This window comes from Capsicum annuum, chromosome 7 (assembly GCF_002878395.1).
Source record: "Capsicum annuum cultivar UCD-10X-F1 chromosome 7, UCD10Xv1.1, whole genome shotgun sequence".
Classification (NCBI taxonomy): Eukaryota; Viridiplantae; Streptophyta; class Magnoliopsida; order Solanales; family Solanaceae; genus Capsicum; species Capsicum annuum.
In genome coordinates, this window is record NC_061117.1 from 27,398,169 (window position 1) to 27,424,018 (window position 25,850).

Below are 25,850 nucleotides of genomic sequence, written 5' to 3' on the forward strand. Positions count from 1 at the left end.
AAAATATATGAAGTAGTTGTAAGTTATCCCAAAATTATCTCCTACCTTGTCTTAAGGTTTTAGATTTGTGAGACTGTGCATGTGAAAAAGTTGTACATAATTTTTTTTATAAATTTGATTTTGAATTTCACGACACTTTTCCAAATAGTATTTGATTTGGACTCAACAATATTTTTTCTAATTAAATAATGTTTCCTAGTTCATATTAACTTTGAAATCGTAAATATATTTAATGACAATAACTTGAGAAAAAGAGTGAAAAGACTGTTTTGTTTATTGCGGAATATTTTAATGAAGGGCAAAAAATTCAAATCACATTGATAAGAGTCTTCACACCCATTAATAATACAAAATTATGAGATAAGGATTAGTGCACCAAATTCTTATTAACGAATCTTCACAACCTCAAGTTGTATCTCCTTAGCATAACATAAAGTAGACGAGTGAGTACTAGGATTAGATACTCTCTTTGGACAAGGATGAGATTAACTTATAGTTGTAAAGAATATAGTGAATACTGAATAATAACCATGGAAGCATCAATATAGCCAGAGTTGTAATCAAAATAAGAAAACTCATAGGCAAAATTCAAGTTGAAAAGGAAAAACCGATACTAAAGATGTATAATTTAAAAGCATCATAGAAATAAAGATGACAATTAATCTCTAAGATTTTGTAGAAGCCATTCATTGAGACGTGTTTTTTGCTAATTCTCATGTCCTAAATCCTCAAACGTGTAATGTTTTCTCAAAATATGTAAAATATCTATTCTCTAGGAATTTAAGTCACCTTATATAGAGGTAAGAACGAGAACTAAGCTAAATACTATTCATTCACAGAACTCCACTGAGTTTGCTTATGCAAACATCGGACTCACAATTGTGACTTTTGGCATCTACCAGCTGGTACCAATTTTACGATATAGGAACTTAGTTTGTGACTTCTACTTTCATTTACTTCTCTTGCCAATAAATCTTGATTTTGTGTGTCTGTATTGGTGTGTTGATATTTGTGATACTCGACACCAAACATTTTCTCTTTTTCTTTTTCAATTTTTAGCCCATTATAGCTTCCATTTTATCCAATTTCACTTCTTGTCAACTTAAATTAATCCTCTACGGTAAATAAATCTGAATCAAGTGAAATATATATCAAAACATCTTCATAATAGAAAAATAAAATAAAAATTTTAAGTAAATTGTTCCTGAATATATGAGCATTTCACCGGGCATCATTGAGTATGATATAATAGAATATAAAAACTATTTTAGCTTGAAAAAAAATTTTCTTCATCATTTTTAAGTATATTTATAAGATGATGTGGAACATATGATAGAGAGATGATGGTGTTATGACTTTTTAAAATACTAATTATTGATAATAATAATATGTAGGTATTAGTTGAAACAATTAAGATAAAGTAAAAACATAACTATGATATCAGAAATTGGGTCTATGACAACGGACTTTTTAGTGACGGTTGCAAATTCATCACTACATATATTCTATTGCAACGCTTTTAACTGTTGCAAAAAATAATAGTTCTATTAGAACTATAATCATCACTATTGAAAATAAACCATTGCAATATATATATATATATGTGTGTGTGTGTGTGTGTAGCAACGCTTTTTAAAACTGTAATCATAGAAGCATACAACACTTGATGGAAAAAAAATCATCTATTGCATCACTTATTAATTCCCTCCTATTATAAAGCAAGAAAGAATAAAGAAGAAGAGTAGAGAGAAAAGAGAGAGTAATTCTTATTTCTTCTCTTAATGGATGAGAGGTCATATGATTATAAATACAATGAACAAAAAACCTCTATTTTGTAGGGAAAATTTACTCCTAGTCTGAGTAAAAGACGAATGCTTCAAATACTAATAGATATCAAAATAGATCTTGATAGACATTCACTATAATGTAAATACATTTATAACACTCTCCATTGAATGTCTAATTGGTAGATAATGTGCCTCGTTAAAATCTTACTAGAAAAAACCCTGTAGAAAAAAAATCTAGTGAAGGAAAAAGAGTACACATCTCTAATAATATGCATTTCGGCTGCCTCATTAAAAATCTTACAAGGAAAACCCAGTGGGACAAAACATCATAAGGGAAAAATAGTACAACGCATATTAACTCCCCCTAATGAGAGCATCCTTGAACCTTTGCATCCCGATCTTGTGCACCATCTTCTTAAAAGTTGTAATTGGAGAAGACTTAGTGAATAAATCAGTCACATTGTCAGTTGAATGAATATGTTGCACGTTAATATCATCATTCTTTTATAGCTCATGTGTGTAGAAAAGTTTTGGCAAAATGTGCTTCGTTATATCTCCATTTATGAATCCTCCCTTAAGATGTGCTATGTATGCTGAATTATCTCTGTATAAAATTGTGGGTAGATTGTCATATTTCACACCACATTTTTCTCGAATGAGATGTATCATGGACCTCAACCATACACATTCTCGGCTTGCTTCATGAATAGCTATTATCTCAGCATGATTCGATGAAGTGGCTACGATAGACTGCTTTGTATATCTCCAAGATATGGCAGTATCCCCACATGTGAACACATTGTATGTTTGAGACCGAGATTTATATAGGTTAGATGGGTACCCAACATCAGCATGACCAGTAAGATCAGGAATGGAATCTTTAGAATAAAATAAACTCATGTATCTTATCCCATTTCGATGTCTTTTAGTAGGATTAGAAATATAACTTGCTAACAAATTGAGCGAAAGACTATATTGGGTCTTGTAGTTTTTTACAAGATACATGAGTGCACCAATTGTACTAAGATATGATACTTCATAACCAATCCAAATTGGTATATTTCTCATTTCAGCAAATAATATTATTGCTTTTGAAAACTCTCCAAAAGTTTCAATAGTTTTCAAGCAATAAGCTTATACAATATAAGGATTATAAATAAGTTTCCCAGAAACTTTTATATGCTTCAAGCAGTTTGAATCCTTAAAAGTTTTCACATAAGTTTTGTCAAGTGACAATATTCAACATTTCATGAGTGACATCTTCAAGTGTCTGGACTGCAAATCAAATAAGTTTTACGCTTACGAAAATGCATCCTTTCATGTCACTTAATAAATGTTTCTACGTCAGCATGCTTAAATAAACGTAGAATTCAGATCATCGTAATCTTTCACAATATTACACCAATATTGTGTCAAAGATATTGATGATATATCTTTTGTATCGGTTCACAATGCGACATAACATTTTGAGATCTCATCACTTCATTATTTTCAGGCACATGAATCTTACATAAGGTTTCATAAAGTGTTATGTCGTAGGCTCTTCAAGAGTTCATTGTCTTCTTATTATGATTATTTGCTCCTTATTTTTCAAGGACTATTTCATTTGGAACCGATTAGTATACCACGTTTCACGCATGCATAGACTCTGTCCTTTAGGAATACAAAATAAGAGCACTTGCGCTTAATATGAGATGCTTTCAGCATTTGACTTGAATTATCTTTTAGATGAGGATCTGGTGATAATTCCTAACATATTTCATAGCGCTTATAATCTCCCTCTTATGTTAGGAAAACTAACATACATCCTCTACTTCTTTGAGGAATCCATCATTGTGCATTATGGTATATTCATTCATCGTATACCGCACATCAAAATTATTAGATGGAATAATTGGTTCCCGACCTTGAACCAATTGAGAGGGAAGAAATAATTATAATTTATTGGTCTAATGCATACAAATATTGTTGCAATATATCATATTTCAGATCAATACATTAAGTTTTGTTCTCATTAACAATGGTTTAGATATTTATCGAAGACATTCAATGCTAAACCATCACCATCGAGATGAATTATCTTGATTACACAATCTGAAAATTATGCTCAATTTATATTGAACAAGTAACTTTATGAATAACAAATGTAGGTTGACCATGAATGTACATGTGATCATATTATTGATGCATCTTTTCAATATATTACATAATAGGTGAACGGACCCTTATTCCCTTTTTATAATTTTTAGATTTAAAGGGATCCAATCCCAATATTAGTTGGTCCAACCAACTTGTCATGAGAACAAATGACATAAATAATTCTTAAAAAATCTTCTAGTTCTTCAATACATGCACACCTTTGAGATGTCATAATCGTTCATATCAATTTATGAACTTTTATTCTAATAAACTCCAAGTTTACCATGATATGTGTTTTTGCTTTAGTAAATTTCAGATTTACTATTATATTAATAAATTTTAGATTTACTACTTCAGAAGTAGATTTCAAAATTATTCAACCTCTTTCGGAGGTGAGTTGTGATACAATCACAATTAAGTGCACGTTTGCATTAATAAGTTTCTCAATCCCCAAGAATTGAATATAATCGTGCCTTAAGCCTATCAAATTATGATAACTTATAACCTCTTTCAAGATTTTGCTACTTCAGAAGCAAATCGAGGCATACATATGATGTAGAGAATTCTTCTCTAATATATCTTATAATCATATAAGCGTGTGAAAATATCGCCACTTTTGATGATCATTATCATATTGTCCCTCCACGCATATATTCGTGCATTTAATCACTTGTCTTCTTTCAGACATATTATGCACTGCTACCAAATACACCTCAAGAATAAATTAAGTTGTCATATTTCAGACTTATCATATATTGCTACCACATTCACTTCATGGAATGGAGCATATTCAATGGATCGAATTTCATGACTTTTCATTAAACACTCATTATTTTGCCTTAACCATCATAATATCATCAATATGGTGTATTGAGATTCAAACTCAACATCTTATCCATATAAAGGCGTCTTAGGCATAAATCGATAGGACTTGAACCCAACATATTATCATCTTTTTTGATAATATTATTTTTGAGGAATAAATTTAAAATATAAATGGTTTCAAACTAATTATTTTTCCTCAAATCCAATAATAATTATATTAATAGTAACAAAAAAAAGATAACATAAAGAATTACTTATCTTGAAATCCTTCAGATTTATAATCTGACCTTATTTGTCATAGTCTCTGCTGATAACATGCTATAAAACAAGAAAAAATAAAGAAGAAGAGTAGAGAGAATAGAGAGTAATTTTTATTTCTTTTGTTGATGGATGAGAAATTGTATGATTATAAATACAATGAAACAGAAACCACAGCATTATAACCTTCCCACTATTTCACAAATTTCCGCCTAAACAAAACATTTTTCTCAAAATATCAAAAACCCTTATTGCGTCTCTCTCTTTCTTTCTCATGAAAATCCCATTTCTCAGGTAAATCCAGAAACCATTTCTCAGATAATTGATAAATCAAAATCCCTTTCTCAGATAATCTATTTTCCAAGAGTACGTCTATGAAGAAAGCTTTACTCAAGAGGCTCAATTGGCTTCTTCTCTTGCTTTGAAGTCTCCTAGTGAATATCGTCAATGCCTTTTATCCTTCGTTCGGTTTTTAGCAAGGTCTGTTATCTTGTATAGAAATCCTTCCGTTCGAGTTGCGGAAATTGTTTTGCCTGCATATTTGACATGGTTCGATTTAGAGAAATCAATAGTTCAAGTTTAAGAAAGATAGTTCTAAGAACTGAATTACCGGATTGTAAATGGTGCTATGTTTGTATTGTGAACTTTCTTGGTTTACTTTGTTATGTCATGTATAAAATCCTATGTATATTCGTTTAATATTTGCCTAATTCAATTTTACTGTTTTTTTCTGAAGTGGAGTTACGTTTAGGGCAAATTGATTACTCAATAAGCGTCTGTGATAGAGAAATTGAATTTTGGGGGTGAATTTGGTGATTGTTAAGGAAATTGAAAATCAGGGATTGAAGAAGAAGCTTGTTAAGGAAGGTGAAGGTTGGGATACTCCTGAAGCTGGTGATGAAGTTGATTGAAGGTAATTGATTTGCATATTTTTATTTATACTGCCATTAAATCCGAGCTTTGTTCATGTTTATGTGTTGCTTTTGCTCACAATGGTCTCTGGATTACTGTCCCCGTCGCAAAATAGTTGGGACTTTTGCTTTTTGAGAGTCAATTAGGCTAATTTTCAAAGCTAAATAGATTAGATTGAACCTGATAGCTCAATCTATAGGAGAAAGACTAAAAATTTCATCAAATTTGAAGGGACATTGATTTTTTTTTTGACGAATAAATAGCAATCGATTAGTCACAACATGAATTCTCGTACTAAATAAAGCCGTATTTGCTATCTGATACAGTCAATAATACATTAGATGCTCTCTCTAAATTGATAAGCAGAAGCAGCCTACTCTTTACTCTATTAACTACACAGCTGAAGCCTCCAAAAACAAAGCAGGGACTGCTTATTTAACTAGTGAATGAATTTCATTCCCTGTAACACATATAAGACTAATGACTCATCGCATTTCAAATAACAGGACATATTGATCACTCGATTAGCAATTAGATGTCACGCTTCTTTGGGAGGCGACATCCATTATTGGGACGTCGGGTTGTGTCCTCAATATATACCACAGGATTCTTATCTCCACGAGAAGTGTAGCCCTCTCTGAAGCTTAGAATTGCTTGCTTCTTTTTCTTAAAGTAAGTAAAGTCATTTACTTTCATGACCGCTGACTTCAAGCCCCGGTCTCTGGCTTCACGCCAACATGCTCTGCAGTTTCTTCGGCAGCATACCTAAAAATTTTTGTTCCTTTTCCTGTTAGCGTACCTACAGTTGCTCCAAACTTTTTGGTCCCTTTTGAATCTGTCACAGTTATAAAGGCGTTGTTGCGAAGAACCTTTATATGAACAATATCAGCATCATGCTCGATATGATAGCTAGAAAGTGGAACACCACTCAGGAAACCCCTTCCACTGTCCATTGTAAGTCCTCTAACAATGTCCATTGGTATTGAATTGTTTCCCATCTAAGCTTCCTTTGGGCTTCCAGAACGTATGAAACGCATCCTACCAATATAATAAGGTGAATAAGGATTCATTCCCAAGATTGAGTGTTGATTACTGTATATTTTGCTTTTAATCTTCTTTGGGATACCAAAATTTGCCAGTGTTGAAAAGGTCTTGAAAGCTTGATGATGATCAAAAGATCGTATTTTGAAAGCATTGGCAGCCCATAAGACACTCTGTATGAGTTTCATCTTGCTGTTTCCATCAATATGACACTGAATCGCAGTGAAGGGATGTTCCGATGGAAGAAATAGAATTTAGGTTAGGGCTTTTTGTTGAGCGAGGGTGAAGGGACATTGATATGTTTACAAAATAATATGCATATAGAACAATACAAGAAAGAGCAGTACTCTCTCTTAAGACCAGAAAGATAATGTGAGGTCATCACGTTCCAATATCCAGTGGTGTCCGGGAAAGCTTGCGCGCACCTCTACTAAATGCAGCCATATAACTTCTACCTCCCACTGGGGTTCTCTACCCATTTCATTTACCAATAGGCTGCACCATTGGGTTCGTTTGTGATCCTACTTTGTGCTTTACTAACCTCTATAGTTTTCTATTACAGGTATTCCAATATTTATATAACAACGCCTAGTCCTGAAAATCTGAAAACTCTGTTTGACTGTCTGCAAGGGTTTCACTATGCTTGAGTACAAGTTAAGATGCAGAATATCCGTTTGAGCATGGTCGATTGGCATAATATCTATGAAATCTATCTTTTCCCGGAATGTTAATATTTCTCTTTGAGTCATCCATTTGGCCCTTCAAGTCCTTTTACGTGAGAAAATGCTTCCCCTGCTGAAATATGCATATAAACATAAGCATAGTGTAAGATTTTCATACAGTTCTTGTGTAAAGGATTTTCCCGGTCTCACATGTAGTTGGTACCTGAGATTGATTTCACATTCTGTTGACAGTATATAGTGATATTGGAACTCACTGTATGCTTCTTGTACAGGAACACCTTGATTATGATATTGTGAAAAGCAGTAATCCGGAATTTAAAAATTCTACCGTGAGGATCAACATCTCTAAGCAGCGTAGACAAACAATTCAGGTTAGTAATATGGGGGAGGAGTTGTATCACGATTATGACTTTTCATCAAGCGTAATCTTACAGTGAATAATCCTGGAATCTGATTTCACTCTCTTTCCTAAACTTTCTGCATCTTCTGTTGTTCCTAAACACACTACTGGAAATTACCCCTATGAATTCTGGGATCAACTTTGATGCATACGAGGATATTCCTGTGGAGACGATTGGGCAAAATGTACCCCCTCCTGTGAACACTTTTCTTGAGATTGATTTAGGTAAAGCTGTCAACCAAAATATTAGGAGATGCAAATATGTTAAACCACCCCCTGTGCAAAGGCATGCTATGGCAATTGCACATGCTGGTAGAGATTTGATGGCTTGTGCTCAGACTGTTTCTGGAAAAACAGCTGCTTTCTGTTTTCCCATCATAAGTGGAATAATGAGGGTCCAATTCCCAAGACCTCCACGTTCGCGTGTGGCATTTCCGCTGGCTCTTATTCTTTCTCTGACAAGGGAGCTCTCATGCCAAGTAAGTTTATGGGGTCTCTTGATCTATGCACTCAAAAGGGTGGGGGAGAATAGATAAAGCTTATGTTTTCTTTTCAAAAAGATTTTTAAGTGCAGGGTTGAACATTGTGTATTGGCCTGCAGATTCATGATGAAGCTAAGAAATTTGCATATCAGACTGGTGTCAGGGTTGTTGTTGCTTATGGTCCTATAAACCAACGGGTTCTATCTAATCTCTTGTTTGCATGGTACCCCACAGGATTTTGGAGGATCCGAGCAACATAGTAATGGACAATACTGATAAATATTGAGTGCCTTACAATATCAGTGGATATACAAATTGTTTGTTGTACGCTTTCATGCATGCACTATGTGAGACTTCATATGCATCGAATAAGAAGATTGAAATGTCTATTACCATTTAAAAGCAGTTCTCGTATAGATGTTTTTGAGCCATGATATTATTGTATCTTAACAGCTTCGAGAGCTAGAGAGGAGTGCATATTCTTGTGGCAACACCTGGACAGTTAGTTGATTTACTTGAGAGAGCTAGAGTCTCGTTACAGATGATAAGGTACTTGGCTCTAGATGAGGCAGATCGAATGCTTGATATGGGTTTCGAACCTCAATAAGGAAAATTGTGCAACAAATGGACATGCCTCCACCAGGTGTAAGACAGACAATGCTATTCAGGGCCACTTTTCCCAGAGAGATTCAGGTTAGTGCTCTGTTTGTATTCTCTATTTATCGACCTATATTTTCTATTTTTATTCTATTTTACTTCATTCTCCATCATCCTGTTGACTTAAACTTTTGAACTTAAGCTGGAACAGAACACCCCCACCCCATACCCACCCACCCATGACATTGATCTAGCGGCTTTCATAGTTATTACTCACTCCGTTCAGAAAAGAATTTCACCTTTTTGAATTTGGAAATAATTTAACTTGAGCTTCCCATTTTACCCTTAACAACAAGCTCTTATAGCCATACAAATGTTATACTATGTGTAAGATCACAAATTTCAATAGTCTTATATCTACACAAATGTTATGACATATTCTAGACTACAAGTCTCAAAAGTCTTTATTTCTTTCTGAAAATCCGTACCCAGTCAAAATATGTGTATAAATTGAAAAGGGTGGGGACTACATTATTCTCGAGCTGACCTAGGTTTTTCTTTTTCTCTTCAGTTGTTTTTTTCCCTATATTTTTGCTCAATTAAAGCATAAGAAGTTAATTGGAATGATCACTGTGAATATACATTTTTGTGAGAAGTTTTCAGCTTTGATCTTGCAGAGACTGGCATTGGATTTTCTTTCAAACTATATCTTTTTGGCTGTGGGAAGGGTTGGCTCTAGTACTGATCTGATTATTCAGCAAGTTGAATATGTTCAGGAGACTGACAAGAGAAGCCACTTGATGGATCTCCTTCATGCACAGAAGGCAAATGGTGCTCATGGCAAGGTATTAGCCATCTATTACTTGATTTAATTGTTTATTGATGTTGATGCTAACAATAAAGGCGAAAGGTTGAGATGTTGGAGGTAGAACAGTCAAATCAGAAATTTATTGCTTAAAATGATCATTTTGCACAAGATACTTCATTGCTGGTATTGCATGTTATTATGAAGGTTCAACCAGATCAAAGAGAGGCCGAGTGTATCATTACTATTAGTCCTGGGAGAAGCAATTGCATTTTCCTTTTCCTAGCTACTCTTCAGTTGAATTACCAGAAATATTGTTTGAAATTCTAATGGCTATGGTCTTTAATTATCAGCAAGCTCTTACCCTTGTTTTTGTTGAGACGAAAAAGAGCTGATTCATTGGAGCATTGGCTTTGTATGAACGGTTTCCCTGCTACTGCTATTCATGGCGATAGAACTCAGCAGGTATTGCTGATTTCTCTGTAATTCTGATTGGTTGATCTCATGAGACATATAACTCTGATATGGCTGTTTATTCTCTATTTTACATGATGTGCTTCTGTCCTTTTTCTTGAGTTTCTTATGGTTTCTCTGTGTTCTTATCATAGAGTCAAGTTAAATTTCATGGTTTGTGTTTTTGGCTGGCTTAAAATGTGTTCAGCTCCTGGTGTTCTTGTTGAAATCTGAACCATGAAATACCATGTAAAATGCAGTGTACAATCCTGTGGGTTTAGCAGTGCAAGGCGTTCTAGAAATTGGGGATATGGAACTTCTTTTCTACTTATTTTTCCCTCATCTTTTCTTGCCTATTTGAAAACGTTCCTTAGAAGAGTGAAGTATATGCTGAAAGTTGGAGACTTGAGATATGCTCAATTTCTTAACATAGGAAGAACTTGGAATTTCTACCATTCCTTTTATTTGATCTCTAGAGTCTCAAAAACCTAGAAGTTCTCTTTGAAATGGTTGTAGACAAATTCCTACAATAATTTCCGATTTTCTATAACTGCATTATGCAGATAATGTGAATTGATTATTGCTTTTAGCTATTTCAAGTAGCTTGTTCTGGATGGGATTTCATTTCATTGTTCCCCTTAATCAATTATTGTTGTGCGTTGCTGGAAGGAAAGAGAATACGCCCTGAGATCCTTCAAAAGTGGTAATACACCAATTTTAGTTGCAACGGATGTGGCAGCACGTGGTCTTGATATACCCCATGTTGCTCATCATGTCAACTTTGACATTCCAAATGACATTGATGATTATGTCCACCGTATTGGAAGAACAGGGCAAGCAGGAAAATCAAGTTTAGCCACGACCTTCTTTAACGAGAACACTTTTTCAGTGGCAAGAGCACTGGCTGATTCGATGCAAGAAGCAAACCAAAAAGTACCTACTACATTTTGAAGAGTCCAAGCGATTCGAACTTGCTAGTATGTAAAAACTTAACTAATCATTTGGACTTGATTACATTTTACTTTTGGGTTTAAATTATTAGTTTGTTGCATATTTTGAATTATGAGATTATTAATGAATGATTTTGTTTTGTGATGTGTATATAGTGTAATAATTTATTATGTATGTAAATAAAAATTTATATTAATATGAATATTTATATAAATCGTTTCAATTTAATAACATGTGGCAATCATTGTTGCAATAGATCAATAAACCATTGCAATAGGTAGTTAAAAAGCGTTGCAACAGAATAACAAAAGCGTCGCAATGAATGCTATTATAACGGTTTAACGTCGTTGCAATAGAGTAACCGTTGCAATAGATGAAAATAGGCGTTACAATAAGTAATGAAATAGTTGTAATGGGTACTCAAAAAGCGTTGCGACAGAATAACAAAAGTATCGCAATAGATGAAAATAGGCACCTCAATAAGTTAAAAAATAACCGTTGCAATAGGTCATACAACCGTCGTCATAGCTCGACCTATGGCTACGGTTTAGACAGTCGTCACATAAATCGTTGTCATAGACCTATTGCAACGCCCACCTATGAAATGCTTGCTGAACCATTGCGGTAGAGATATGACAACAGTTTTGTTGTCTATTGCAAAAGTTTTGCAACCGTCACCATAGGGATAATTTCTAGTAGTGAATTTATGTGCTCATTCAGATCTCATGAGTGGGATAAGATTTTTTTCTTCTTTAGACTGTAACACATTTCTTGAAAAATCTGTTTATTTTTCTAAACATTGATAATGATTTTATCTAGAAAAGATTGCCCTCTATACTAAACTATAGGTTAAAAGAAAAAAAAGCCAAAAGTCTTACCATTATCTTCGCAAAAAGAAAAAGAGAAAAACTTAAATAGGTCAAGAAAAAGTTTATCATTAGCACTACACATGGTAATGTTGGTCAACTCTAAACATGTTCATTAGCAAGTAAAGTTAAGTGAACTCTGTAATATAGATTCAATAAGCAAAACTAAAAAGAGTTGTGTTTCTCAGATAAATTAAACCTTTTCATATAAAAAATCAAAAGAATTCTGAAATTGCTAAAGGAATTTAATTCAATGGCAGATTCCTATTACGATGTGCTAAAAGAAGTTGGTATGATACTAGTAGAAAATGACAAAAATTTTGATGATTGATTTGCAAGAGTCTTCTGAATAGAAGTTGACATATCTAAAAATATGTCACTTTTATATTCAACTGACGCTGACAAATTAATCATCAAAGAAATAAACTCTTTTACATGATCTACTGCATCTCACGAACTTCTACTACCACACCATAAAAGGACCCGTCACAGGTTATCTATTCTCTTCACAATTTGAGAATTTTCTTCTAACATCACACATAAGTCATTTGTTGGAAAAAAAGGACATGCTTGTAATTTTGATGAATGACATAGTCAAATTGGTTCAGTATTTATGCACAAAGATAGCATGTATAAATATGAAAGATTGGAACAGAGAAGAAAATAAATAAAAAGGATAAATATTAGTGCAAATATGGAATGAAATAAAGTCGATATAGAGGAGCAAAATGAAAAGAAACAAAGAGATGAAACAAAGGAGCATATAAAAAAAAGTACTAAGGAGAAATAGAGGAGCACAAATGAAAAAAAAAAAGTAAAGAGGTGAAATAAAGGATAAAAGAAAAATATAATTAATGAAGGAAAATAAAGGAGCAAAGTAGGAAAGAATTAAAGAGGAGAAATAGAATCTAAAGTGAAGTCAAAGATTTCTTATTGGATGAAACCTTCTCATAGGGTCCCTAGCACACTGAGCAAAGTAGGAAAGAATTAAAGAGGAGAAATAGAATCTAAAGTGAAATCAAAGATTTCTTATTGGATGAAACCTTCTTATAGGTTCCCTAGCACACCTTCTTTGAATGTTTTCATAATTTGACATATGGTTGATGACATGATATGTGACCATAGATCATCATATTATTGGCAGTTTTCTATCTTCTTAATCTTTTTACCATTATGAATTTCGTTTCATACAAAATCACATTTTAATACAAAAACAAGTCTATGAACATATAAAACTTCATGTCAAAGGATGTTCTGCAGTTTCAAGGCCTATCAACAACTTCAAAAAAAAAAAAGCAAATCCAAAATGTAAATGATATAAGGCTATTTAGCCTAGTTACTTAATATTTTAAATTCAAAATTTACTTTGATATTTGTAATGACAAATTCTGTTGTTACTATAATCACAACATATGAAGGGCCTGGGGTATGAAAATTTCTTTTAAAATATTCGAAAGGATCATTAAAGACTACAATTACAATTCAGTGTGAAAAGGTTTTGAGGAGTAAACTGATGTAACCTCGCTATAACGGTTCTACGATAGCAGCATGCAGGCCGCTATAGCGGGGTTCTGAAATTCCCTTTGTGAATTTTTAAGCCCTTTTCGTTTCAGGTTTAAACCATAATTTTGCCTCCTTCTAAATATTCTCTAGGTTTCCTCAAGACCATAGAACAAATTAAAAGGAAGGAAGAAGTACTCTTATGAAGGATGAATCTTTAAGATTCCTCATGGATTTCACATCAAAAACTATCCGAATAGATCAAGAAATGAGATTTCATGCCTCAGTAAAAATTACTTGGTGCCCAAGTAGGCTAGGTTAATAATCAGTAGTAGACCTCAGTAAGAAAAAGTATTCATAATATTGATTGATGAGCGATTTCATGCTTTGTTTTATGGGAAAGATGATTGGATGAATTTAAACAAGTTAGGACAACGTGAATGAATTAGTTTATGTTAACGTATTTATGTGGTGATCTATTTCTAATGCTTATCCTCTATTTCATTTTTCATGCCAATCGAGTAGTAATGTGAGACCGATTTGGTCTTAAATGAAGATTAGTTGGTACACAAGCTAATGTTAATGCCTTAAATCTTATTTGGCTAGAGATACTTGATGTGAGCAATATGATCCTTTGGTGGAGATTGTGAGATATGGTGTGATTGTATGCCAATAAGATAATTTAGAAAAAGTGGTGAAGAAAATGATTAATGGGGGTGTAGCACTAAGATGGAAGTTGGGAATTTGATTGTTTGGTAGGTAAGATTGAATAGAGGAGGTGTGAGAGAGTGTATGTATATATGTGTATCTATAGATATTTAAAAAGTAAGTGTATAAAATCGAATTACTTGTATATATTCCCTTGTATTTACTATTGCTATGTCCTTATATGCATTATTGTTGAGTAGGTTATGGTTGAATTGGAGATAAGACTTAATTTTGTTGTATATGTGCATATTAATTGTTTGTTTGTTTATTTAGTTGTAATGCATCCTAATGAATGTTGAACTTGTTAATTACTAAATGTAAATTTAGAAAGTGGTAATTTATATTGAGTTTGGTAAAAAGAATCTTGTTTGGGTGCTAAACTAAAGTAGTATAATCATATATAAAAACAATGTCATTACTGAGTATCAATACATATACTGTCTGACATAAGCATTAAACTGAAAATCTAATGTCTGCCTGAAATCCTTTACTAAGATAAGTTACAAGAACAAGCCCCCAGCTAACCCTAACTATCTAAAAACTTTAAAACTAAACTAGCGATAAGTAGACGTATGCCTTGTCCTCGAAGGATGAGGACTCACAAAGTGCTATTCTTGAAGTAGTAGAAGATTGTACTAACCATGAGTTGGATGTTGGACGTCTGAACATATATTATCAAAAAATATAGTACAAAGCAAGTATGCGGTCAATTCCTTGAATGTACTGAGCTTGCGGGATATGCACTACTCTATATGAATTGAATATGCCGAGGATTATATAATAAACTTAACATGAAGATAGAGAATGTATATTTATTCAATGACCAAGTAATAAACATGTAACCATACAATATGATAGATAAACTGAATAAAAGGTCATGATATGTCTGCATCTAAATAGTGGGCGATGTTATTAACCGATATGCCCCAATTTAATATATTCAGGATTCAATCTGTAACCTCAGCTAGAAGGGTATTTTATACCTTGCCAAGGGTATGGACTCTAACTGATGTGGATCCAATAAACTGATGTACGAATGGACTAAGGTATCTAGCCCGATTTGATGTGACTCCTTAAAATCTATGAGGCACTGTAGTTCTAGGACTTGTGGACTTCTACTAAAGGTCTCAGCCTAACTCACAGGTGAGCCTTTATCCTGTATCTACTCGGTGCTAAGTATTACTCCTAGATGAATACTAATTTAGTGTACTTAGCACAGTGATGAAATTTCACATACTTGAAGAAAATCCTTGGTGAAATCTTTGGATTTAGGGCCTGAAGTCGAAGAATCCTTATTTTTTCCTAGAGAAGAAAAATCACATGTTTGCTCTAAGTATTTTAAGTGTAGCTTGATTTTTGAGTTAATTGAGGAGTTGGGGTAGTTTAGGCTTACTAGGATAGCTTAAAAAATATAATTTTATTGTTAAAAGAGTGGGAAAAGACTAATAACCCTATTAAAATCATCTGAAAAGCTGTTGAAATCAATCCCAACGACACACGCGATGACTCGTAGGGTTGGCTATGAGTCATAGCTTGAGAATAAATTTCCACTTCCCACTTCCTTCCTAACAAGTCACCCTACGAATTGTAGGATTTCCCAATGACACGTAGGCTCACCTTATGAATCATAGGGTCTGAGTCGTCGCCAATGACACCTTTGATAGTGCTTTAATAAAATGGCCATAACGTTTCACTCCAATATTGAATTTATAAAAAGTTGGTGGAGTTGGAAATATAATTCACTTACCTTTAATTTGGTGAGTATTAGACTACCTAATTCTTCATATACTAGGAGAAATGATTGTTTGAAGTTGACACACGAAGAATCTAACACTAAAACTTAGCTAGAAAAGGATTTTTTTAGCACAACTTTGGGTTAGTGATTCCTTATGATCTTAAATATCATCAATATTCATGTCATGATTATGTAATGGTTCTATATATTTTTGAATTTTAGTTCTAACTTTAGATTGGATTTTTGGGGTGTTATATTTAATTTGGTTCAACTACTTTGAATTTTATCGTATTTATGTTTTAATGAGTTAAACATATATGAAATGGGTTTGACTTACGCAATTGACTTTATAATTTTAAATATTTCTCGTGAACCTTTTAAATAAATTCTCATTATGACTACTATGAGGTTCTCTCGGACCTTAATGGTTCTGTGTGCTTATTACGTCCAGGGTCTAGTATTGATTTATGACAAACATGGTATCAGAGCTCAGAGTTCAAATGTCCTAAAGTGTCTATAAAGGCATGTCTAGTAAATTCTTGCTTATGTGTGTGTCATAAACCACACTTATACTAAGAAGGCTACAGGAAATTTAGAAAAAAATTCTCATCCATCATACTCCAGATCGTGCAATAGAATTGTCCATAAGAAACTTACCCAGATTCCTGTCTAGCTCAAATATTGCCAACTATGCCTCATTGTTGAGGTGCTAGAAATGCAAAGCCTCAGATTTCTAACGATGATCCTTTTAGATGGCATTATCAAAAAGTTATAGATTACATCATCAAAAAGTTATAAAATTGCATAAGGACTTGAGGGGAGTCCATTAGTGCATCAAATTCTATTGATTTTATGCATATGCTCCTATCTTCATGAATAGTGCGGTTGAGTCTAAGTGAGACGTGTACTCAGACCATTTCAAAAATTTTATAATCGATGACTTAAATTAAAGGGGAAAAGGTATGTAGCTGAATGTTGGGTTAATATTGCTACCCAAAAGATAGTATAAACTAGGATGTTATAAGAACCTATAAGCAGTAAGATGATTCCAAAGCTAGAAATATAGTCATAAATTTAGAAGCCAGAGAGTGATCGAAGAATGCAACTAGAGCCTTGTACCCAGTAAGTGAGTGATGGGGTTGGTATGTGTAGGCACGTGATTTTCGACCCTCCCCGAACTTTAACCTATCTTTTTGCATTAAATATTTATTTATGTCAAAATATTTTTTTAGTCTTTATTTCATTTTTAATAATTTCATTAAAAAATTATAAAAAGAATTTTAAAAAAATAGAGTTACATTTTAGGATATGTATTATTTTTATTTTCAAAAATGCATTTTTTTAATTTAGATTTTAATAAATAAACTAGTAATACTAATTTTTCTTATATATATATATATAAGAGAGGCATTATCCTAAAATACCCATATCCCCATCACCAACACCACCATCACATCTTTGCTTTACGCACCACACGTCCCCATTTCAGTTGAGAAGATTTTTTTATTTATTTTTAGGGTTTGGAGAGAATGTGTGGTCCATGGATCCATTTGTAAATTTTGAAAAGTTATTCTCACCGTATTTTTGGAATAATTTTCACCCCTAACTTTTTCTTAAAACACCTTCAATTAATTTTCTCTCTATTCACTTTCTTTCATTTTTTTCTTCAAACTCTAATTTCTTTCATTAGATTTACCTTCTTCCCCAATCTCAAAACTCTTTATTTGTTGTTATAAAATATATAAACTTGCAATTTCAAGCATTTTGAGATCCATATTTATATATTTTTAAAATTTTTATTTTTAGGCAAGATGAAAATGAATGATTTTTTTAAAAATGCTTTCAATTTGTTTTTAATCTTCATTCATTTTTGTGATTCACATCGAAAAATACTTCATATTTGGTAAGATCATCACTGCTTTAGACGTTGTTAGGCATGTGCTTTTAAATATTTTCCTATTATTCCTAAAGTTCTCATTTTTTTTGGGTATAAATTATAGCTTCATTAGTTACAATATTATAAATCGTCGCACATCCCTTTTTGTTTCTTGATGAATATGGTCGGAAGAATTAGAAGAAAATGTTTCCCAACCTCAACATAAGTAGTATCTTATTTTTTGTAGCATGATATCTTTAAAATGCAGATAATAATAATAATATTTGAAGTGGAAGAATACGACAAACCTAAAAAAAGAAATGTTGAAAACACAACAAAAATATTTTGTATCTGCTTCTACTATTCACACAAAACCTCGTGCATAATCTTTTGACCTTGATTTTTATCAATTTTCAACATCATTATATCATCATTCTTTTTCATTTAATTACTGAAACATCTGGCATAAATCATTTGTCAATAATCAATCACATAATATATATGAGCTAGACTACTGCATGAAGTATAGAAATCATTCAATTATATCATTTATTAATAATGGATCATTCACTTGATATATATTACAGATTAGACTACTATTTGGTCTAAAAAGAAATTAATTAGCTAATTAATTAAAATAAAATGAAGAAGCTAAAATTATTTGAATATGATAATAATATTTTATTATATCATATGAGAGTTTTCATCAATTGGTGGCATGATCTAATAAGTTTGTGAATAAATAATTATTATACAAAATATTTTTATAAAATAAGATAATGATAAATTAAATGGATTGTAATTAAATAAATTAAATGGATAAATGTTTTCCTTCACCTTATACGACTTAACAGGACAACAATTAGAAAAATTAAATAGGATAATTTCAAACTCTAAATTGATAAATATATACAAAATTTCCCCTTGACCTTATTGATTAATGTGCATAAATAATGCTTAATTATTGAAATAAACACATTTTCATCTGCAGTGTTTTTAATTTTTTGCCCTGAATTCTTATCAGTTCACGATGTCTTCAAGATAGCAGGATTACCTCCATGAAAAATATAAATCTTTTTGGATGTTAGAGATGCCTGGAACATTTTTTTTTTGTTGAAAGTAAAAGAAAAATGGATGAATAAAAATAATATGGAAGAGTTCAAGGGGTCCAATTCATTTATATAATAGGGCTGACAGAAATGTGATAGTTGGAGGTTTGTACTTTTTGATCATTGAAGCATGCATATAGATCATATTGATGGTTTATCATATACATAAAAAGTGATCTAGATGCTACTGTGATCTATAATTAATCTTTGTGGTTTAGTGTTAGACCCTCTCCTTGTACGACCTAAAATGAATGTAATTTTAAATAAGTTGTAGTTGGGGGAATCCTAAAATTCACAAGTACAGAACATTCAATAATTAGTAAACTATTTAAATGGTATATTATCTGCTGATGTCATTTTTGATGAAATATATTATCTAGTATATTATAGATTGTTCTATGCATCGATATGTGACTGCTAAACAGGTATACTGTCGACCGATTAAATATATAAACAAGTAAGATAGGATTAAAAATAAATAAAGTAAAATAAAATAACATCATTTAAATAATGCAAAACAACGAAATCGCAACATATAAGAGTCCACAACAATTGAACACATGATCTAATGAGTAAGGAAAAGTGATTCTTGTGGATGTTCTTATGACAAGTAATATTTGAGAACAAGTAGTACTTCTCAAAGCATATGTTTGTTCTGAGTCATTGATTTTACTACTATTGCTCTTACTTATACTCATATGATCATGTGTTCAATTGTTGTGTACTCTTACATGATGTGATTTAGTTGTTCTACAATGCTTGAATGATTTTAGTTAGTTTTATTTTATTTATTTTCCTCCCTTTTTTATCATGTCTTACTTGTTCATATATTCAACTGGTCCAACTGGTCGATCGTAGATCTGTGAACAATTATCTATCAATGCATAGACTAATCTATGATGTATAAGTATAAAATAGACCTAAACGTCTATTAAAGATCAGAAATATAATATATATATATATATATATATATATATGTATATACATATATATATATATATATATATGTATACATACATACAAGATATCGTTAGAGATTGAGCATCAATCATATGAATATATTGGCAAGCATTTATATGACTACAAATAGAAAAATTAAATTAAGTTAAATTAAATTAAGTTAGTTAACATCATTCAAGCATTGTAAACAACCAAATCACATCATATGAGAGTACACAATAATTCAACACACGATCAATTGAGTATAAGTGAGAATAATAATAGTAAGAACCAATTACTCAGCACAAACGTATGCTTTGAGAAGTACTACTTGTTCTCAAACATTACTTGTCATAAGAGCACTCACAAACATCACTCTTCCTTAATCATTAGATTATATGTTCAATTGTTGTAGACCCTTATATATTGCGATTTAGTTATTTTGCATCACCTGAATTATTTTATTTTATTTTCCTCTCTTTAGTCCTATTATGGTGATTTAGGATAATTGTATGCCTTAAATATCACTTGATCATGTTCAAAAGTGATATGGACTTATAATTGATGTAGCTAAATTTCTTTACATTGTTTGGGTGGTGTTAATTGGCCTACTTTAATTTAATTTAATTCATTTATTTTTTTAGTCATAATTTTAACTTGTTCATATATTCAATCGATCGACTGTAGACCTTCACATTTATCAAATATTGATGCCCACAATAATCTATAATATATGGTATAATTTATTATACCAATAATGACATCAGTATATGATAAATCATTAAGATAGTCTACTATGTTTGAATGTTCTGAACTTGACAATTTTAGGAAGATCATTTTAATTAAATGTGCAGATTGAAAATAATCTTAGGGTTTATGGATTACCATAGCAATGGTCTAATATCGATTATCAAACATCAAGGATAACAATTATGATGAAATCAAAGCACTGTAATATATATATATATATATATATATATATATATATATATATATATATATATAAAGATCACAATTGAAACAAAGATAAGCAAAAATAGCAAAATAGTAAGCTTTCACTTACAAAATCATAACACCATGAAAGCTTTCACAATAAATACAAGCAACAACAACAAAAAAAATTAAAATGCACTACAACAATGTTGGAGAGGGAGGGTGATGAGCTTGTTAGAGTCCAGTTGTAGCCTCTTCTATGTCCATATTCATTGCATCATCACCTATGAACTTGTATTCCATTGATTTATCATCCATTACAGGGGGTCGGGTTAGAGGTGAAGGCGGAGGGTGAGACTGATGTGAAAGCTTCTTATCCATACCTTTCAACAACTTTAATTCTCAAAATAGGCTGAGCATTATTGGAATCAACACAAAGCATGTAGAATTCGATGTGCCTATCATTTCATATAAATATTGGATGAAAAATTCCTCTCCCATTCACTACTGGTCAAGTTGTTTGAATCGCAACTTAAGCCCCCGCTCTTCATTATGCTTGCATTCATGTCATTGCAACTTAATTCTTCGCTCTCCATTACACTTTTAACTATGTCGGTGTATGAACCATTGTGACAAAAGGCAATGAACACTATCTCCTTAGACATGAATTTCCAAATTCAACATTTAGGAGTCTCCTCCTATTCACCAAAAAATTCACTATCAACAACTATGTATTCTATAATACACAGTATATACCTAGATGATGTATTCAATAGACTCAAGAAGTGGTTTATGTGCCTAGACTTAATAGACCGTAGTCGTTTTCTTCTTATCAGATTTTCATACAGTACTTGATCATAACCAGTCTAGTCATTTTTCATATGACCACCGAAATAATGCAATAGATTAGAGCTTCGTAACAAGCTAAGGAGTGTTGGAATGCTGCTATTGAGCCTAGAATCAATTTCAAAAAGTGAGACTGATTTTTAAGCCTTTTGACTGAAAATGGATAAAAATGTAGGGATAAAAATAAAAGAAAATAGCTTAAAACAATGAAGGTAATTTCAGTTTTCGACAGATGTCGAAAAAGTCGATGAAAAATCGCTGAAAAATTATCAAAAAATCACTGCAAAATCAACTTCATTGAGAAGCTTGTGAATTTTTTATTTTTTTAAAATTTAATATCTAATATTTATATTTTTGGACATAAGTTAAAGTGTATTTTTTAAAGCATAGGGGTTGAGACTAAAGAGCACGATTTTAAACTGGTATGCTAGAGTTGACACTTTTTTGTGGTCCCATTAGGATGTCTCCTTTTTTCAATTATTTGAGGCTAATGTCTTATTTTCAAAAAATATTTACAAAAGAGTCTAAAATATCAACTCTTCCATTTTAGTTTAACACACATGCACAACACTCTGTTATACATAGAGAATAACACACACACACACACACAGAGAGAAATGGACAAACAAAAAGATAAGAGGAGAAAACTAATAAGGAATATAGAAGAAAACAGAAAAACTAGGAGGAAACAAGAGACAGAAGAAAGAACAAGATTTGAGGGGAAATAAGCAGCAAAAGAAAAGAGAAACAAAAACTAAGAAAACACATAGAAGAGAAAGAAACAGAGAGAAAGAATAAAAGCAATAGAAAATAATAAGATGTAAAAACAGAAAGTTCTTTTGGGTTTAGAGTTTGGGCCACGTTTCGAGCTTCCGTTGACGACGTTCTTGCTTTCATACTCAGTTTAGTTTGTTATACAGTTTCTTATCTAGTCTCCGTGCTATTAGTTTTTTTAAAGTTTTGTTATGAATCAAAATATGAATAAAGTTAGTTCAATAATTTCATGCAATATTTAGTATGAAAGTTTATTATTTATAGGAAAAATGCTCAAATAAGTCATTGAACTATTAGCAATGATTCATCTATGCCATTCACTAAAAGTTTGGCTCGTTTATGCCATTGCTGTTACTAAACAGGCCCATTTATTCCATTATATTTTAATAATAGTTTTCTAAAACCACTTTTGCCATGTGGCCTCTTATTAGAGGTCCACATCACCAAATTAGACCCACTGAAAATATTACTCATTTTAAAAAAAGATTCATTTTAAATAACGTAATCATATTCCATTTTATTCTACCATGTATCCATCAAATTCAATAATAATAAAAAAAATTAAAAATCCCAAGGACATTGTTTATAAAAACAACGTAAATACTGGGGAGGGGGTTAATTTTGATGAAATTGAAAACTACAAGTATTGCTACTGTTTTTCATATTGTTCATTATCATTGATGAATTAGTTATTTTTTTTCTTTTTCACAACAAAGTAATCAATGGATTGAAGATCAACACGTAAAAATAACAAGTAAAAGTAACTCATCCCCAAAAACTAAGTTCAACCCTTGAACAATTTATCCTTGGCATAAATAAACCTGTCATTCGGGTCAGGTCGGCCAGTTTTGGCCTGGTTAACCCGACCCATTTAGTGCTACCGGTCCAATTTGGACCTACCCGGTGGGCCACCAATTTTCTGAGCCACCGGTCCCGGGCTGGGCCATCTGGGATGGCCATCCCGATTGACCGGACCAATTAAAAAAACCAGACCAGGCCCACCAGTAACCTGGACCCGTTAATAATTTTTTTTTTTTTAAAAAAATTGGATTTGGAATTGACCATTGGAGCCTAATGTACCGTTGAGGCCCAACGGTAATATTGCCGTTGTGGACACCAACGGCCATTTTGGCTTTTTTCCTTTTAAAAAAAAATTAATTCAAATTTTCTTTCATAAATACCCCAAATTCAAATCATTTTTCACACATTCTCAATCTCTCATTCTCTCATTCTTTCTCAAATATTCTAATTATCTCCTAAAGTGCTCAATTTTATTTTTTAATTTTGCAATTACAAATATAAAGTAAAAGTTTTCTAAAGTTGTAACTTTTGGATACTTTTAAATTTGGCATTGTCGTTCCATCTCTTACTTTTAATTTTTAATTAGTGTATTATTTGTTGAATACTTATTTTTATTATTTTTGTGTATTTGAGATATTTATTAGTTTAATTTGTAATATGAATAAATTAAGAAACCTAGGTAAAAATGTCAAAAAAAAATTATCTCAGAAGTGGTAGTGGTAGTAAAAAATAAATTGGTGGCAATTCTGATAGAGGTAGTTCAAGTATTAGATATACCCGTGTGCCTCCAATATCAATTAGTCAACCTTTTGAGAATGGAATAGGTGTAGGTGCTCATGATATGAATTATTTAGAAGCTCAGATAAATTACCATATATAGAAGAAGAGAATGAAGATGACGCGGTTGATTGAGAGGCAGTTGAAAATATCGGTGAGACACCCGAAGTCGAAAATGCTAATGTTAGATCTGAATCGGTTAATCTTTCTCTCCATCCTCCCTGTTACCCTGGAAGATATCATAGAAGAACTAGTATTGCATGAAATTTTTTTCGAAAATAGAAGGAGAAACTAAGGTGCAATGCAAAATTTGTGAAATTGTATATGAGCATAAAATAGGAGGCAATAAAAAGGGTACAGGTTCGTTGATGAGAAATTTAAGAGAAAAACATGCAGTAGAGTTAAGTCTTGCACAAGGTGGTGAGGTTGTTGGAAGGCCAGCACAAAATAGATTAAATCCAACAACCGGTCAATTAGTTAAGAATTTAATAAAATGAAGGACTGGGAAGAAATAGCGAAAATGATAGTTATGGGTTGTTTTCCTTTCACTTTTTCTTCTTCAGATATTTTTATTCATTATATTCTAGCAATTTATAATCTTATATTTATAGGTATTCCTAGAAGTACTTTTCGGTGATATTTTTAGACTTCATGCACAATATGTTTATTGTTTATCTGCATTATTAAAAAATATTTCATGTAGAATTACTCTAACTTTTGATCTTGGTCGTGCTGTTAATAAAAATAATTATTTAAAAATTACTTGTCACTGGATATATAGATAGTAATTGTCACAATCTGAGGCTACCCCTAGTCGCAACAACGGTGCTTATGGTCATAAGTGACCACAAGCTAACACATATGCTGGTACCTGCTGAGAGAACTAAATAAAATAATAATAATAATGGACATGTGTGGAAAACAACTGATAAAGACACAAAGTCTGATTACTAAAAATACAAATCAATCACAAGTCTGAAACATCTGATAAGACTGATAAAACTGACTAACTGTCTATCTGACTGTCTGAATGTCTGAAAGCCTCTATACTAACTGAGCAGTTGATAGGACAGACCCCCAACTAACTTCGACTGATTGAATAAAAGAAAATACTGAAATAATTGAATAATTATAACATGTTCTCGATGGATGAGGACTTACCACTACAGCTGCTGGATTATGTTGAGCTGTCTAACTGTGGTCGGGAGACTATATATCCAACCCTATGATATAAGATATCGTAGCGCAAAGAAAGTATGCGGTCAGTACTTTAAACATACTGGTATATGATATGAGGATCGGTTGATATGCATTGGGTACTGTGCATATGAAATAAGAACAAACTAAATAACACGAGATAACTGAACATGAATGTGTGAAAATTGTAATATATGAGAATGCAAGACTAAGTGTATATCTCTTATATTACTGAGATAAATCTGTAATCTAAAAGACCAAAAGTTGTAAAAATGAATATATGAAAGTCTGTACACTTAGTCAAGCAAACCAGAACTAAAAATACACTGAATACAGTACTGAGACTGTGGGCGGTATCACCTAAGTGACATGCACCAATCTGAGCTAATTAGGATCCAACCTGTAACTCCAGTTGGAAGGGTGTCAGTACCGTGCCACGGGTACTAACACTGGCTG

General features: G+C 32.2%; 1 protein-coding gene and 1 pseudogene across 1 annotated transcript; one reads left to right on the plus strand and one right to left on the minus strand.

Moving 5' to 3' along the window:
• Nucleotides 1–5,208: 5,208 nt before the first annotated feature.
• LOC107877766 (DEAD-box ATP-dependent RNA helicase 37-like) lies at nucleotides 5,209–11,475 on the plus strand. Its single transcript, XM_047393457.1, is given in 11 exon segments — nucleotides 5,209–5,489; nucleotides 5,746–5,922; nucleotides 7,918–8,524; nucleotides 8,647–8,724; nucleotides 8,981–9,003; nucleotides 9,005–9,129; nucleotides 9,132–9,220; nucleotides 9,802–9,969; nucleotides 10,283–10,317; nucleotides 10,319–10,394; nucleotides 11,052–11,475. Coding segments are annotated over 9 exon segments (1,233 nt in total). The 5' UTR covers nucleotides 5,209–5,489; nucleotides 5,746–5,922; nucleotides 7,918–8,167; the 3' UTR covers nucleotides 11,334–11,475.
• On the minus strand, nucleotides 6,453–7,150 carry LOC124885551 (annotated as a pseudogene).
• Nucleotides 11,476–25,850: the final 14,375 nt, after the last annotated feature.